At 38.2% G+C, this 16,880-nt stretch overlaps 1 protein-coding gene across 2 annotated transcripts in view; it reads right to left on the bottom strand.

The window, feature by feature from the left end:
* SYNDIG1 (synapse differentiation inducing 1) overlaps positions 1-16,880 on the bottom strand; it is a 204,967-nt gene that overhangs the window by 97,661 nt on the left and 90,426 nt on the right. For both annotated transcript variants that reach the window (XM_056138169.1, XM_056138170.1), the window contains one exon: positions 15,004-15,561. In XM_056138169.1, the coding sequence (XP_055994144.1) occupies positions 15,004-15,483 (480 nt within the window). In that variant the 5' untranslated portion in view covers positions 15,484-15,561. The remainder of the gene's footprint in view (positions 1-15,003; positions 15,562-16,880) is intronic.

Raw genomic sequence — 16,880 nt, 5'->3', positions numbered from 1 at the left:
AAAAAATGGGGCGACGAAATGAATAGAAACTTTCTCAAAGAAGGAATCCTAATGGCAAAAAGGCACATTTGAAAATGTTGTACATCATTAATAATCAGGGAGATGCAGATCAAAACAACAATGAGATATCATTTTACGCCACAGAGACTGGCTTACATCCAAAAGAACAAGAGCAACCAGTGTTGGCATGAATGTGGCGAGAAAGGGACCCTCCTTCACTGCTGGTGGTAATGCTGACTGGTTCAGCCCTTTTAGAAATCAGTATGGATGATTCTCAAAAAATTAGAAATTGAGCTCTCATTTGATCCAGTAATACCACTCCTGGGAATATATTCTGGAGAGCCAAAAAACAGTACAGTCGAAATGACATCTGCACTCTGTTCATTTCTGTACTGTTCACAATAGCCAAAAATCTAGAAAAAACCCAAGTGTCCGAGAACAGATGACTGGTTAAAGAAACTTTGGTACATCTACACAATGGAGTACTATATAGCTGTTAGAAAAGATGAAATCATGAAATTTACATCCAAGTGTTAATACTATCACCAACTGCCCCCAGTGCCGTGTCATCTCATCAATGGCCAAGACCCAGGGACTATAAAACCCAGCTCCCGGAAGAGAACAACACATAGTCTCTTGCCCCCGTGCCTGGCTGTCCTCACTGGAGCCCCTTGGAGGGGGGCAGGTTGGGTTTCCCTCCTTGCCCTGAGGAGGGCCCTGGCAGCTGAAGACCCCCGGAACCAGCCACAGCCATGCTTAAGACCACTCTGCACACATTCGAACGAGCCTCACGCATGAAGGAACCAGCAGAGGAACCCAGGTGTGTAGAGCCTGTGGCTGAGATCTCCAAGCCTGCTCGGATCGGGACTGGGCCTCCTCCAGCCAGATCCTCCATCTTCCAGTAGCTAGATATTACACCCACCAACTGCTCCCAGCGCCGTGTTATCCCTTCAATGGCCAAGACCCAGGGACTATAAAACCCAGATCCTAGAAGCGTGTGGCCGCATTCATGGCCATGCAACCTCTTATTGTCTAGTCCTCACTCTTGGAGAACCCGACAGGCTACCAAGTGTATCCTGCCAGCACTGCAGAGTCTGGCAAACTTCCTGTGGTATATTCAATATTCCAAAATCCAGTAACTGATGGGTCTCATTCCCCTGACCCTGAAGGAACCTCCAACGTGGCACTTGCTAAAACCTCAGGGCTAGGATGAATGGAGACTTTACTGGTTCCTGCTCAAGGAAATAGATGAACAACAGGATGACAGTGATACAGTGATACAGTTCCTACATGGAAAGTATCATGTTAAGTGAAATGAGTCAGAAAGTGAGGGGCAGACATAGAAAGATTACATTCATCTGGGGATCATAAAGTAACAAAATAGGAGGCTAACACCCAAGAATAGCTGAGATAAGTACCAAGAGGTTCACTCCATGGCTTGGAGGCCAGCCGCACATGCTAGGGGAAAAGGCAGCTCAGATAGTGAAGGGAGCACCAAGTAAAGGGTATTGGGAGGGTCCTCCCAAGATGGGAGATGCATGTTGAAAGTAGACTATGGACCAAACATGATTGCCACTCATTGCCTCTTTTGCAGGCCACAACACCCAAAAGGAGAGAGAGATCAAAAGAGGCAGGGTGGGATGGAGGGATGGGGGGAGGGGTAGGAGGGATACTGGGATCATTGGTGGTGGAGAATGGGCAATAGTGGAGGGGTGGGTACTCAATCATTGTATAACTGAAATCCAAGACCAAAAATTTGTAAGTCTACAACTGTACCTCATGATGTTTCACTAATAAAAATTTTAAAATGAATAAAAAGACATTAGTTATATGTAAAAAAACAAAATATATTTATACATAAAAATAAAATAAAATACAGACTGAGGAAAAAATAAAGGCTAAAATTAAGAAATAAATATAAATTATTGATAAACTTCAATTAAAAATTCAAAACTATTAACCATATCACAAAATGGGGAGAAAAGGTGAACAGACATTTCCCCAACAAGGACATGTAGTAAGCAGATGAAAAATTGTTCATCATGACTACTGGATAAATAAAAATAAAAACAATGAGATATCATCTCAGGCTAATAAGTTGGCTTATATCAAAAATATTGGTAATGAGTAGTGTTGGTAGGAATGTAGTGAAAAGAAAACTTCTTTCACTGTTGGTGGGAATGTCAATTGGTTCAACCTCTATGGAAAAAAGCATGAAGATTCTCCAAAGATTAAGAATAGAGTTCCCCAAAAGATGCACCTTTATTAAAAAAAAGAATAGAGTTCCCATATGACTCAGTGGTATCACTTATTGACATCCAACCCCCTAACTGAAAAAGCATTAATTGAAAGAGATATATGCACATCTATATCTATGGCTGTAATGAATACAATAGTCGGATATGTAAGCAACTAAAACATCGAATAACAGATACATGAATAAAAATTTATACATAATGGTATGTTATGTAAGTTATAAGAGAAGATAAAATTAAGCAGTCTAATGCACCTTGGGTGGAAAAGGAAGATATAATGTGAAGCAAATCATGCTGGAAGGAAAAAGTCAAATATCAATTGATCTCACTCATTTGTGGTAAACAAAGGAAAAGGACAAGAGAATAGAAGAAATAAAACCTTGACCCTGGATTATAGAACTGATAATGACAAGTAAGGGAAACACGGTAGGAGGAGTGACGAGCTGGACTGCATGTAACAAAAGAATATTGGTGGAGAGCCTCAGGGATTTCGGTGGTGGTGAAGTCAGGTAATAGTGTGCATCCAAACCATATGCATTAACACAAACATAAGTATGTGGTCTAAACTAGAATAATTAAAACCTTTAGAAAAAATATTGACCCAGACATTTTATGTAATGCATACATTACTTTATTAAAAAGGGAACTCCAGATGGGACAGGGCTACTAGTCCAACCTGAGGAGTGAACGAAGTCCCAGAAAAAGGGTACTGTCTGCCCCCTCCCCTCCTTTTGGGTCTTTTCTCTCTACTGGACAAAGAGTAAGTGCTATGGAAATAAAATGACCTTGGATTTCTTCTTATATAAGATACCAGAGCTCATTGTGCTTATTGTATCCTTCATGCTATTATCTTATTTCCGATTTTCAGCACATTTTGTTATGCTTTTCAAAAAAAAATACTGTCAGCTCTTGTGTCTCAACATGGAGTCAAATAATGCTTGGGAGAACTGTTTAACTTGTGTTGCTAACCTGTGTCTCTCAGAGGGAAAGATGCACCAAGGTACGGGGGTGCTGTGCAGAGAGCTGGCTGTGCCAGAGGCTAACTGTGAACCCCATCTCTTCTTCAATTTGACCTCGAAGACTAAAGCAATTTACTGAAAAAGTCAAGGTCACAAAAGATATTCTCATCAGAAGACTGATGGAGCGTGGGTGCTCATATAATTTAGCTTCTTTTCTCTTTAACAGTAACAACAAGAAACGAAACAACTTCTGAAATTGACCTTGAATTCTCCTCTTGTGGATTCATTCATTTATCAATAACCTTAATCAGCACAAATGCCTACTCTGTGGGTCTCTGAGTTCAATGCCAGAGACATATTCAGAAGTTGCTGTCTTGGCTCCTCACTCTGGAGGCTAGAAAAAGTGGGCCGCAGGCCACCAGGACATAACTCACATGTTGGTCCCCTCTCCAACATAAAACCTGATTTCTTGACTCCTCTCTTGATCTTTCTTCCTGCACTTATTGGTTGGTTTTCCCAGGAGCATTCTATTTATAAATCACTTGCTCATGGTTCTCACACAAGGAATGTGTGAGGATCAGCATAAGTTGACTGTATCAAACAGGACAGAAAATTAAAAAGTAAGTCCATGCCAAGTGCTTGATTTTTCTATTTTCCCAAGAAACTTTGAAGTCCCATTCAACCTATCAAATGGAAGCTTATTCAGGTGTCACTCAGTCTGCAGCATTAAAAGTTCTGAATGGTTTTCTGGAAAGATATCTTCTGAGATTTTACAGTAAGTTTTGTATACCCTTCATTTTGTCCAGGCCCCACCCAATAGCAAATCTCCCACAAATGCCACGTAATGTATGCTGTCATTATTGAATCTGTATTTCACAGTATGGATCTTTATGAGTAATGTCTTATACAAGGTTATAAGATTCCAAGTAATGTATTTTGTTCAAAATATATTTCTCTTAACTCTAAAGACACAAATCCATTTTTTAAAAATTACACAGTCTTTTACTATATTCTATGGTTCACTGAAACTTTCCAAATCTGAGGTGACTATTTGTCTTCCAACATACGTCACTATTACAGGTTAGATTACTTTCTTGCTCACAAATAGAGAGGTATGAAGTACAATATGAAAACTGCTTCAATTAATACCTCTATACTCTATAAGAGCAAGTACCTCGTTCATCTCATAGATTTCTTTCTTGAATTGACAAAGGTTATTTTTTTCTTGCCATGGTTAATACTTTTTGAGCGACATGTTCATGGCACACAATGCAATTTTCATTATGGAAAAAGAAAACATCTTTTCTTAATTTTTGGTCTTAGAATTTTCAGCCTGTTTTAATATTCAGCTAGTCCATTAGCATTATTACTCTTACTACCTCTAGTGAACGGAATTGCAACCTTCATAAAAAGTGAGACAAGAATTACTCGGTTCACCTTCAATAGTAGAGGTTCTAACTTTTTCTTTTCTTATTTCCTTCAAATGACTTAAAGCACTAGTCATGTACACATTGTACTACTCAATACCAGTGTGTTTATTATTCATCCTAAAGGACAGTTTACTTCCTACTTCTAATGATTTGAACAGGTACAATGGATCAAACGAACAAAACATCATTTGTTAAAGAAATCTGACTTTAGAATCCCAACATCTGAGAAACAAAAGATATACAATATTTTTTTTCTCTCACTATAGTTTCTTTCTGCATAAGAGTTCATGACATGCTTCATACCACCTGTTTTGGTTTTTATTCTGTTTCAGATTTTTATTCAGCTAGTAGAAAACATTATGAAACTGAAAGTTTGTGAATTAAGAAAAAATGAAAAATAGTGGCTAAGACTAAAGTTGAATTTATCTTAGTTTGTATCATGTATTCCTCCATTGTTCTCTGGAAGCATGCTTAAAAATTGAGCTGTAATGTAATGAGGACTCATCTCATAACCTGGTTCATTTTGTTGCTTATTTTGAATTCAAATAATGTGTTTCTTCTAAAAAGATTTTCATTTAATGTTTATCATATAAGAAGTGTGTCTGATCTACTATGAAGATTTAAGTTTAATGCTTTATTACATTGCTATAAAACAGTAGATAAAAAGTAGATAACAATAGATAAGGAGATAAAATGTCAGTCATAACATCCAATGATGTTATGAACAAGTATTTTTTATCACATGTATGAAGTTACTGAACTATTGAAGAGAAATCTTTCAGAAAATTATATTAACAGGTATAAGTGTTATTTGACATAAGTGGCCCTCCAGCTAAGCTTGGTTGAATAATTGGTTTAGAATAAGTAATTTCTGCTATTTATTAAAAACTGAATATGGAAGATATTTTTTCCAAGCTATGGGCTTCTATTCATTATTATTCAATTCAGATTAACCCATTTAGAAATCATTTGGTTCATAGTAACATGCAAATGTATAAAATATGATTTGATTATAATAATTATAGTGCTACAATGATAAAAATTTTCAATCCCCTGACAATATTCCTTCTTTAAGATATAGATATAACAAATAGTTTTGACTAACAACTCAGAAATGACAATAAAATGTTTTATCAGCATAATTACAAAATTAAAAAGGCTTTCTTTTTTAGCATACAATTTTGTTTGACACCCTCACTCCTTTATGATAAAGTGTTTCACAAGGAAAATAATGATACCCTCATATTATTATGACATATATACCTTAAAGTCCTTCTTCATAAGATAGTTGTAATTATACACAGCAGTGCTCTTATGGAATATATGAGAAAAGATAATCCTAAACGAGAATTTAAAGATATTGTTTATTATTTTTTATAGACATGAATTGTGTTGCACATTTAAAAGATTTATACTTAATACAAAATTAAAATAATAAATGGCATACTACTCTTCCAGTCATGCTATTATTTCTCAAAATATTTTCAATTTTTCTTTATAAACTCTAAGTACTTAAAGTAACCTCGATAGTGACAAATGTTAGTTTCACAAAAATAAATTAATCTTCAGATGAGCCTATTATCATGTAGTGTTTAATAATAAGGTATGAACTGCACACAACTTGGAAAATGCAGAATTAAATGTGACTTAGGCATGCCTCATTTTATTCTCAGATAATGTGTTTGTTTTTGTCAATTGAGTGTTTTAAGTTACCCTGCATTATACTATTCTGTATCATATTCTGGTAATTCTCAAAGTATCTGAAATTTTCTCATTGTGATGACAATCTGTGACCTTTGATGTAACTATTGTAATCTTTCTGTGACACCAATGGTGCTCATATGAAACTCTAAACCTAACAAATCAATGATGCATGCATTCTGACTGCTCTGTTGGCTAGCCCTTCCCAGAACCTTCTCCCTTCCTTCTGTTCTAATCAGGCCATTGGTCTCAAACATTCAAAGAGTTAAAGAGTTATAAAATAGTTATAACTCTATTGTTATAACAAGTTATATCAATCAAAGCTAGAAATGCTTAAGTTGAAGCCAAGTAGACCAAAAACTAGACTTCCTGTACCAAGTTGTTACTTATTAGAACCATTGTTAATACAAAGGAAAAAATCTTGACAGAAATTTAGAGTGCTACTTCAGAGAATTCAATAGTAAGAAATAAAAACAATCTTTTGATGATTGGGGAAAAGTATAATGGTCTAAACTTATCACTTTAACTACAATGTTCTCTTAAATCAACACAAGGCCCTAACTTTCTTCAATTTTATGGAGGCTTAGAGAGAAACAAAAGCTTCAGAATCAAAAAAAGGAAGCTACCAAATCATAGTTCAGAGTTTATCTACATCTCCCACTGAGATGTGTGTTTTATCTCTCTGTTTTATGTTTCATTTATTTTACCTTAGGGCTCATTTGTCCACAACTCCCTCTGATGTGTATATTTTCTTTCTTTTACCCTATGGCTTTTTTGGCCAATATCTGCCTGAGATGTTTACTCTCGTTTGACAAGGCACATTTCCTGGGGAAAAGGCACACACATTCCTACTTGGGATGCATACTTAGCTTTTATTCAAATCTGGAGAAGCCATGATCTCTCATGAGCATGAATCTTTATAAACCTCTCTCCTTCCTTCCCTTTATTTCCTGGATAAACTTGTTTTGCTTCATACAGAAAAAGGTTGGTTCATAAGGTTTTAAGAAAAAAGTTATCTTCATAGCATTATACAGCAAGCTTCCGCAGCAATTTCCGATGTGGGAACAAAAGCAAGTCATCAGAAAATCTGGATAAAAATCACTGATGAAAGTGGCTAAACTGAACAACAGATTTTCAATATAGACAACAAAGGTCTATATTGGAAGAAGATGCCATCTAGGATTTTAATAGCTAGAGAGGAGAAGCGTGTGTGTGTGTGTGTGTGTGTGTGTGTGTGTGTGTGTGTGTGTGTGTTTTGCGGGGGGGGGGAGAGGAAGAAGATGAGAAAGAGAAGTAGTGGGGGAGTAAGGGTGAGGGGACTCAGGTACTTTGGTAATGTGGAGGAGTGGAATAGCTCTACATCCAAATCACAGAATCAATTCCACAGAAAATAGGAGATCCAAACTACAACAACCAAACTTTAAAATGTGCCTTTTAAGTTGACAGGCTGTGGGAATGGGAGGGATCCTGGGAACTGTGGTAGAGAGAAATTGACATTTGTGGTGGGATTGGTGCAAGAATATTTTATGTCTAAAACTCAACTATCAATAGTTTATTAAATAATTAAATCAGTAGTTTGTTAAATCATATTAAATTAAAGTTCTTAAGAAAAGTTTCAAAGAAAAAATAGTCTGATAGAGGGTAACGTAACTGATGATGCTAAATTGAAACCAATACTCATTTACTATTATGAAAATCCTAGGATCTTTCAGAATTATGCTAAATCTACTCTGTGCTCTAAAAATGGAACACAAAGCCTCAAAGACCACATCTGTTTACAACATGTTTTGCTGAATATTTCAAACCAACAGAGATTTATTGCTCAAAAAAAGGATTTCTTTTAAAATATGACTTCTCATTGACAATGTGCCTGGTCATCCAAGAATCTGATGAAGATATGCAAAAGAGATTTATGTTGGTATCATGCTTAGTAGCACAACATCAATTCTGTATTCCATGCATAAAAGTAGCTCTGATTTTAAGACATTTAAGAACTGGGCTTATAAAGGGGGTGGAGGAGGTGTTGGTGGTGGAAAGAGAACCCCAACACAGTAGCGGAGGAAAAGGGGAACTCCTAAGGACAGTGTAGTGTTGGAACAATGGGTGCATGCAATTCTAATCTTAAAAGTATTGTTAATACCGTCAAGTCACAGTGCTTCAGAAACAAACATTATATACATTTTATATTGTTATATAATTGTCATATGTATTGATTCCTCAGATATATTTGGGAAAACTAAATTGAAAATCTTTCTAGATGTCACTAAGAACAGTTATTAGGGATGAGAGATAATACAGCAGGGAAGGTGCTTGCTTTGCATTAGGCTTACCCAGGTTCAAACTTTGGAACTTTACTTGGTCCTGAGTCTTGCCAGGAGAAATAATGCTTGAACATAGAGCCAGGAAAAAGCCCTGAACACTGCCAATATGACCAAAAACTAAATAAACAGAAAGAAAAAACACGATTCCTAAGAGGAAGTTGAAATACCAGTATCTGTAGGATATTGTAAGTTACTGATTCCAACCTAAATGGATGACTCTTAGGGCTACATTTGTGTCTTCAATGAAGGAAAGACTTGCAAACATGGAAGCAGTAAGAGGAGAAGTAGAACTTGAAGATGTGACTAAACTGCAACAATACCCTGATAAAACTTGAATGGATGAGGATTTGTCTCTCAAGGAGAGCAAAGAGAGTGCTTTCTTGAGATGGGATCTACTATTGGTAAAAGATGCTGTGAATATATGGAAATAATACCAACAGATTCAGGATGTCACATAAATTTAGGCAGTGGCAAGGTTTGAAAGGACGAGTTCCAATTTTGAAGTTCTACTATGAGATACAAGGGCCAGTAGGATTGCCCCATAGCTGGAAGCCTGCCTCAGGAGCAAAGTAGAGAAGGCAGATGGAACAGAGAAGGAATCTTTAGAAAATGATGGCTGGAGGAATCAGTCGGGATGGGAGATGTGTGCTTAAAGTAAATAATGAACAGAACATGATGACCTCTCATTGTCTGTATTACAAACCATAATGCCTAAAAGTAGAGAGAGAGTATGGGGAATATTGTCTGCCATGGAGGCAGGGGGAGGGTTGGAAAGGGGGGTTATAATGAGGAGATTGGTGGTGGGGAATGTGCACTGGTGGAGGGATGAGTGTTTGATCATTGTGTGATTGTAACCTAAACATGAAAGCTTATAACTTTCTCACGGTGATTCAATAAAATTTAAAAAAAAAAAGAAGTTCTACTATGGGTGAAAGAGCTGTCGCGTAGTAACACATGCTTCAGAAAAAAATCTTTTTTGATAGAGTCAACCAATGCAGCAAAATTTTTTGTATATGAAATTGCCAAAGTCACCTCAATGGACCCAATCAGTCAGCAGTTATCAACATCAAGGCAAGACCCTTTATCATCAACTTTAAGATTACAACTGTTAAGAATCAGATGGTGGTTGCACTTCTTAGGAACAAACTTTAAAATATTATCTGTATTGAGATAATGCAAATTTGTAGTATTGTATAATAAAATATTTTAAAACTGCATAGTTTTTTTAGAAATGTTATTATATATCACCTAATTGCCTATGTTATAAACATAACATTTATATGTACTAGGAAACAAAAAAAAATCATGTGACTGGCTTTATTGTGAAGTTTAAATTTTGGAGGACCCAGAATCAAAACTGCATTATCTCCAAAGTGAACCTATATATGGAGAAAAACAGATTCCACTCTGTGAATGATCCACACAGAAATTGAAAAGAAACTGGAATATCTAAATATAGTTCTTAAATTACAAACTGTTCTGAGGAAAGAAAAGTAGTAATTTCATTTTCAGGGTTATAAGTAAATGCAAGTCATTATTTAAAGGCAATTTATTCTATTAAAATTCTTAACCTAACCCAAAGTCAGCCATGGGTATTTGAACACATTCTTTGTCTGCCGCTACTGCCTGAAGGAACATACTTGTGTAGCACTTCTGATAATGTCCTGGAAGACTTTGACCTAGCAGAGCCTCCCCCAAGAAGCAGTTGGACATGTCAGAACAGCCTTCTCAGGGCTCTTGAGGTTGACCAACGACCAATATGGTGAACGGTGTTGACTCACCAAGCACTGCTGAATTTTGGGTAAGAATATTAGGAGTATTTGATGCTCTTGCCCCAGGCTATTTATTCTCCACCACTTGGCTCCTGAAGCATTTGTACTAGGGTGGGGTTAGTCATGGAAAACAGCTGCTTTATTTTCTAAGAAAATTAATGGATTACTAGGCACAGAGGGAAGAAAATTCATTCTCAGCTCTGACTGGGAACACTTTGCTGTCTTCCAACTTAAGCCTACAGTCATGGTTGGGCCAAGTGGAATAAACAATGGATAAGACAGGAATTTAATAGGAAGCTGTTGGAAATGGGAGAATTCCAGAGGGGCTTGGTAAACTTTTCTAAACTTCTACTGTCAGGGCAGCTATACAAACACATATATAACATATAAAGTCATATGAGGAAAAGAGAAACTATTAAACAATGAACAGAACAAAGACAAAGACAGAACAAAGAAACATGCCTAAACACACACACATCTAAGCACACACGTACATACATACACGTGCACATACACATGCACACACACAATTAAAATTGTCCATTGTGACTGTCCTCCTGTTGTTCATCGATTTGCTCAAGCGGGCCCAGCAACATCTCCATTTTGAGACTTGTTGTTACTGTGTTTGGCATATTGAATACATCACGGGAAACTTGCCAGGCTTTGCCCTGCGGGCGAGATACTCTCGGTAGCTTGCCAGGCTCTCCGAGATGGGCAGAGGAATCGAACCCAGCTCTGCCGGGCTGACTGCGTGCAAGGCAAACGCCCTACCACTGTGCTATCACACAATTAAAATCGTAGACGTAAATCCAACCACCTAAAAATAACATCAATGCAATGAACTAAGTATGCCAATCAAAGGACAAGAGACTGTATGCCAATTAAAAATATAAATGCAAGACCGGAGAGATAGCTTGCCATTCATGTGGCCAACATTGGTTCAATTCCCAGAACCAGACACGATCTGGTAAGCCCTGACAGTAGAGATCCCTGAGCACAGAACCAGGAGTAACCCCTCAGCCCTGCTCGTTGTGGCCCCCCAAGCCCAAAACAAATAACAAAAGAAATCCAACTACATGTTTTTTATGCTTTCCCTTTAAAAATAAAAAAAAATCTTACTCAAAAAACATGGAGAAAGTTATGTTTCTCTTCAGATCGCATGTAATACAAACAATATTAATAAATTGACCACTATATCAGCAAATTATACCAATTCTAATATTCATTTTGGAACTAATTATGTTCCAAAATACATGAAACAAGCATAAAATTTACAGTAAGAGTAGGCAAACAAAAAACAAAAGAAAGAAAAGATATGAAGAGCATGATAAGTCAACTTACTCTAAAAAATATCATAAGCATTTTTACACAATGATAAAATATACACTTTTCAAGTGGACATGGCAAATTTCCCAGAACACATTATACTTTAAGACTATTCTGAATCTCAATAAATTTAAAGAGATTTTATATAAACTACGTACTTCAACCGCATAAAATTAAATTAGGAACAAATAAGGGGAAAAAGGAAATTCTCCAATAAAAAGCACATAAATAATCCATTAGTAAAATAAAAATCACAGGGTATATTAGAAAATATTTTAATTAAATAGAAAATTAAAAAATCAACATCTATAGAAGACAGTTAAGTGTTTGAAAACAGTATAGCATTAAACATAAAAAAAGGAAAAAACTCATTAAAAACACATAAAAAAAGAAAAGAAAGAAAAAAGTATCCTCAACTTTCCCACTTACTCTCCCACTTAAAACAAATAGATAAAAAAAAGTACAAGAATAACCTAAAGGAAGCAGGGAAAGGACATCATAGTGCAATAGAAACAAGTAAAACAGAAAATTGAAAAGGCAAGAGAAAAATCAGTGAAATCAGACGTCAAATTTCTGTAAAGATAAACAAAACTTAGCTAAACTAAGGAAGAAGGAGAAAAGCTCAATTGCCACAGATGAAAGAGAAAACAAAACATTAACCAGCAAATCAGACAGAAGGCAAAATGGAGAGATTTATAGAATGCAATAGAGTCTTAGAACAAAGTCAATTAAGAAATTGGATCAGATCAGTAATAAAGAATTCTTCCCACAAAGAAAAACCCAAACTGGTTTCGCTGGTGACTTCTAACAAATGTTTTAAGAGAAATACTAATACAATGATGAGTTGTTCAGAAAATAGAGAACAATTTCAACTCATTCTGAGCTGCCAATGTGACTTTGATGTCAATGTCAGAAAAACCAAACACACACAAAAATGGCAGATTAGTATTTCTCATGGACATTTAAAAATCCCTGTGAAATTGCATATCAAATCAGCAATTTTTTCTCTATTTTCTCTTTTTTATTTTTTATTGAACCACCATAAGCAACACTTACAAAGCTTTCATGTTTGAGTTTCAGTCATACAATGATGGAACACCCAGCCCTTTACCAGTGTACATTTTCCACCAGCAATATCCCCAGTATTCCTCCCCCCACTCTCAGTATCCCACCCCTCTCCCTTTCTCTATGGAAGACAGTTTCCCTCCTACTCTCTCTCTACTTGTGGGCGTTATTGTTTGCAATACAGATACTGAGAGGCCATTATGTTTGGTCCTTTATTTACTTTCAGCTCACATCTCCCTTCCTGAGGGATCCCTCCAACCATCATTGACTTAGTGATCCCTTCTCTATCCCAGTTTCCCTCTCCTCAGCTCATAAGTCAGGCTTCCAACCACGGAGCAATCTTCCTCGCCCTATTTCTACTGTCCTTGGGTGTTAGTCTCACAATACCCAGATTCTGGAAACAACCCAAGTGCCCAAGAACAGACAACTGGTTAAAGAAACTTTGGTACATCTATAAAATGGAATACTATGCAGCTATTAGGAAAGATGAAGTTATAAAATTTGCTTATAAGTGGAGGGTCATGGAGAGTATCGTGCTAAGTGAAGTGAGTCAAAAAGAGGGATAGACATAGAATGACTATGCTTATATGTAGAATATAAAATATCAAATCAGCAATTCTTAGAGTATACTCTTGCGAGTACACCCCAAATAGGATTTATCCTCAAATACAAGTATGATTTAATAGTTGAAAATCAGAAAATGTGACATATCATATTTATAAAATGAGTATCACCCCCATCCCCAATCCCTAGAAGGCCCATATAAGTGTTAGCATGTCTGGAAAACTTTCTGACAAGATTCAGGTTTGTAATCATAGGTTTTGGACAGCCTAACAGAGTTTTAGGAAGATGAAAACGTGGCTTGTGACCTCCCTAGTTTTAACTGTGAAGTCTGAAACAGCAGTTCACTACACCATTTTCTCTTTTTTCTACCATAGGAACAGTGCCACTGGGAGACAGTCTGAGGTGAGCACTTCTGAGATCCTAAAGCTGCAAACAAAGCTATCAGTGGCAGAGCTGAAAGGGTGGCTGCAAGGCCAAGTTCTGCCTCATGCAGAGGGCACAGCAGGAAGACCTGTTGTTCATGCTGCCATGAGAATGAGGGCAGGTACCTGTGGAGGCTTGGCAGATGCCTTTCCCCCACCCCACCCCCTTTTTCCTCAGGATGAAACATTTCATCCTTCCTGGTTACTATTTCTAAGAGATGATATTCTATGTGTTCTGGGTTCCTAAAAGTTTTTAACTGTCACAGATACATGATGATGATGATGATGATGATTATGATGTGCTTTTCAATATTTGATAAGGGCTGTAAAAGCCAGAGGCTGTTAGCTTCTCCAGCTTTGAACTCCAAGCACTTGAGTTCATAGTTTCAAACTCTCATTTAACATCTTGATGTTTCATACCCTGTGCCTGAAATCTCAGCATTTGTAAGAAAACAACTGACTTTCTGCTGTGACAACAGCTATAGCTATCAGCTGAAAACAAGTGAAACAGTGTTCAAAATCCAGGCAGGCGGTTCAGGGCTGCCAATCATCACCCAAGCAAAGTATGCCCAAGTCATCTCAGAAGTAAGTCAGCCTGTCCATATTGACTTAATACACCATTCTATGAACCTGTGAACCCTCCACTATGAGGATGGACTCTGCAGACCCTTAATTCTAACCAGCTTCTTACTCTCTGCATTTTGTGTGCGGCAAATCATAATCTCTGTGAAGATTTGCAAAACCAGCCACTGAACCCATTCCCATGAGCACTATGGCACGGGAGGCAAATAGAAAACTTGTAAAACTGTATGTAAAGAGACAAACCTCCCTGGACTAGGGATTTCTGAACTATAAATGCTGGGGATGGACTTCTCTTGGGGAAGGGATAAATGACAGTGGGAAGTGACCTGCTGGCAATGCTTAAGTCCACTAGTAGCCCTGCTTCATACCCTACATGATTTCTTGCCAGAGTCCCTGTCAAAGGCCACAGTCAGCCTTGGTCATCTAAACTTTCTCCATTCCTGCCATCTCCCATAAATAGTCAAAGTTTAAGGAACACCATAAAGGCTTTCTGTCCCTTTGCATTTGTAGGCGTGCATCAAAGCCCTACTTTCTGCCAGGCACACATGGATCCTATAGTGTTTCCACTGCCCATCCCTGCAGACCTGTGATAACATGCTATCTGACCTCCAGCTCCTGGAATTCCTCCTCCTCCTCCACGTCATAGGAGAGTGTGTGGATCTTGATGTCATCTGAGGAGAGGTCGATGAACTTTCCATCGGGGTACTCCAGGCTCTCTTTGGTGGGTGACCGTTCCTCAATAAAGGTGGTCTCACAGCACTCATTGGCCACCCCATCTCCCCAGGAGTGCAGTACACCATCTGAGTAGAGGAGGATGTTGGGGCGATAGTGGGATTCCACGGACTGTTGCAAGGTATTGGGGTCCAGCAGTTGTTGCACTGGCTCATTCCTGTTGCTGTCCAGAGTGGCTGGAGCTGCACTGGTCACCCCCCGCCTGCTCTGGTACTGAGGTGCTGGGTAAACAGACACCAGGCCATCTCTGCTTTCAGCCATGAACTTTCTGGTGTTAATTAAGCCATTCCTCTTGCCTGCATCGCTGATCTTGCTGTGTGTCAGCATGGTCTTCTGTTCAATGATGCCCTCCATGGTGCTCTTCTCCCTGGCCGGTGCCAGGTGGGTGGGCTGGACTTGAAGGTTAGACTTGCCTCACAGGACCCATTTCTCCTGAGGGAGAGGAAGCACAGATAAGAAAAGAAAAGCACACTTGAAAAGTGTTAATCTTGTGGTCTGAAAGATCCTACCTTAGGTTGAGGACTTCTTTTCCACACCACCAGCCCAGTTTTCCTTCCTATCACCATATATGGTCCCACACACCACTAGAAGTGAGTGCAGAGCCAGGAGTGTGCCCTGAACACCACAGAGTGTGCTCCACATCCCCCGAGACAAAACAAAAATTGTTCATCCCCAAGACTTTTATTTCAGATAAACCCTTATTTTCAGTCTGACACACATAGTAGCTGGGAAGTCAACTGATATCCTTCTCCTAAATATTCTGCCAATTAGCACAGTGGTAGGGCGTTTGCCTTGCACGCAGTCGACATGGCCGACCCGAGTTTGATTCCTCCGCCCCTCTCGGAGAGCCCGGCAAGCTACGGAGAGTATCTCGCCCGCACGGCAGAGCCTGGCAAGCTCCCCGTGATGTATTCAATATGCCAGACACAGTAACAACAAAGTCTCCAATGGCGACGTTACTGGGCCCGCTCTTGAGCAAATCGATGATCAATGGGAGGGCCTTTACTTTACTTTAAAAAATATTGTCCCTATCAGGACAGCCAGCCGAAAAAATAACTGAAGTTAACCCAACCTCATCAGCATAGAAAGAGTCCATAGAAAAAATAAGGTGGCAAGTCTGGAATGGAAATTAACTTGTCCCAGGTTCATGTTATTTTTTTTTCATTTGAGCACACACCTAAGGAAAAAAGGCTTTAAAATAACATTCCCCCCAATATATTTTGAAATAAATGACAGGAAGACTCACACCATTAATACTGTATCAGAGCATATTCTCTAGCTGAGAAAATGCATGTGCAGTCTAAAACATAATAAAGTCCCTATTATTCTCACAAACTAGCACCTATCTACCTGCCATGCTTCCAGATGGTCCCAGGAATAGGATTGGAATCTTCCAACTTAATGATGACCAAGTTAAAGTTATACACTGGGGATGCAATTATAGATGATTCCAAACTTTTCTTCCTAAGTAATGATCTTTTCTAGGATTATAAGTGTTAAAAAAAGAAAAAGGAAGAAACTTAAGTTTAAGAATTTTGGAGATAGGAACTGAAGAGATTATACAGTGGTTAGAGCACTTGCCTTGCATGTGGCAAACCCAGGTTTCATTCCTGCCACCTCATATGGTCCCCTAAGCAACTGCCAAGAATAGCCAAGAGTAATTCCTGAGCATGAGTCAGAACTGTCACTGTCACTGTCCTCCCGTTGTTCATCAATTTTCTTGAGTGGGCCCAGTAACATCTCCAAGTGTG

Source organism: Sorex fumeus, unplaced genomic scaffold (genome assembly GCF_029834395.1).
Source record: "Sorex fumeus unplaced genomic scaffold, SorFum_2.1 ptg000128l, whole genome shotgun sequence".
NCBI lineage: Eukaryota > Metazoa > Chordata > Mammalia > Eulipotyphla > Soricidae > Sorex > Sorex fumeus.
This window is presented reverse-complemented; position numbering and strand designations above follow the sequence as displayed.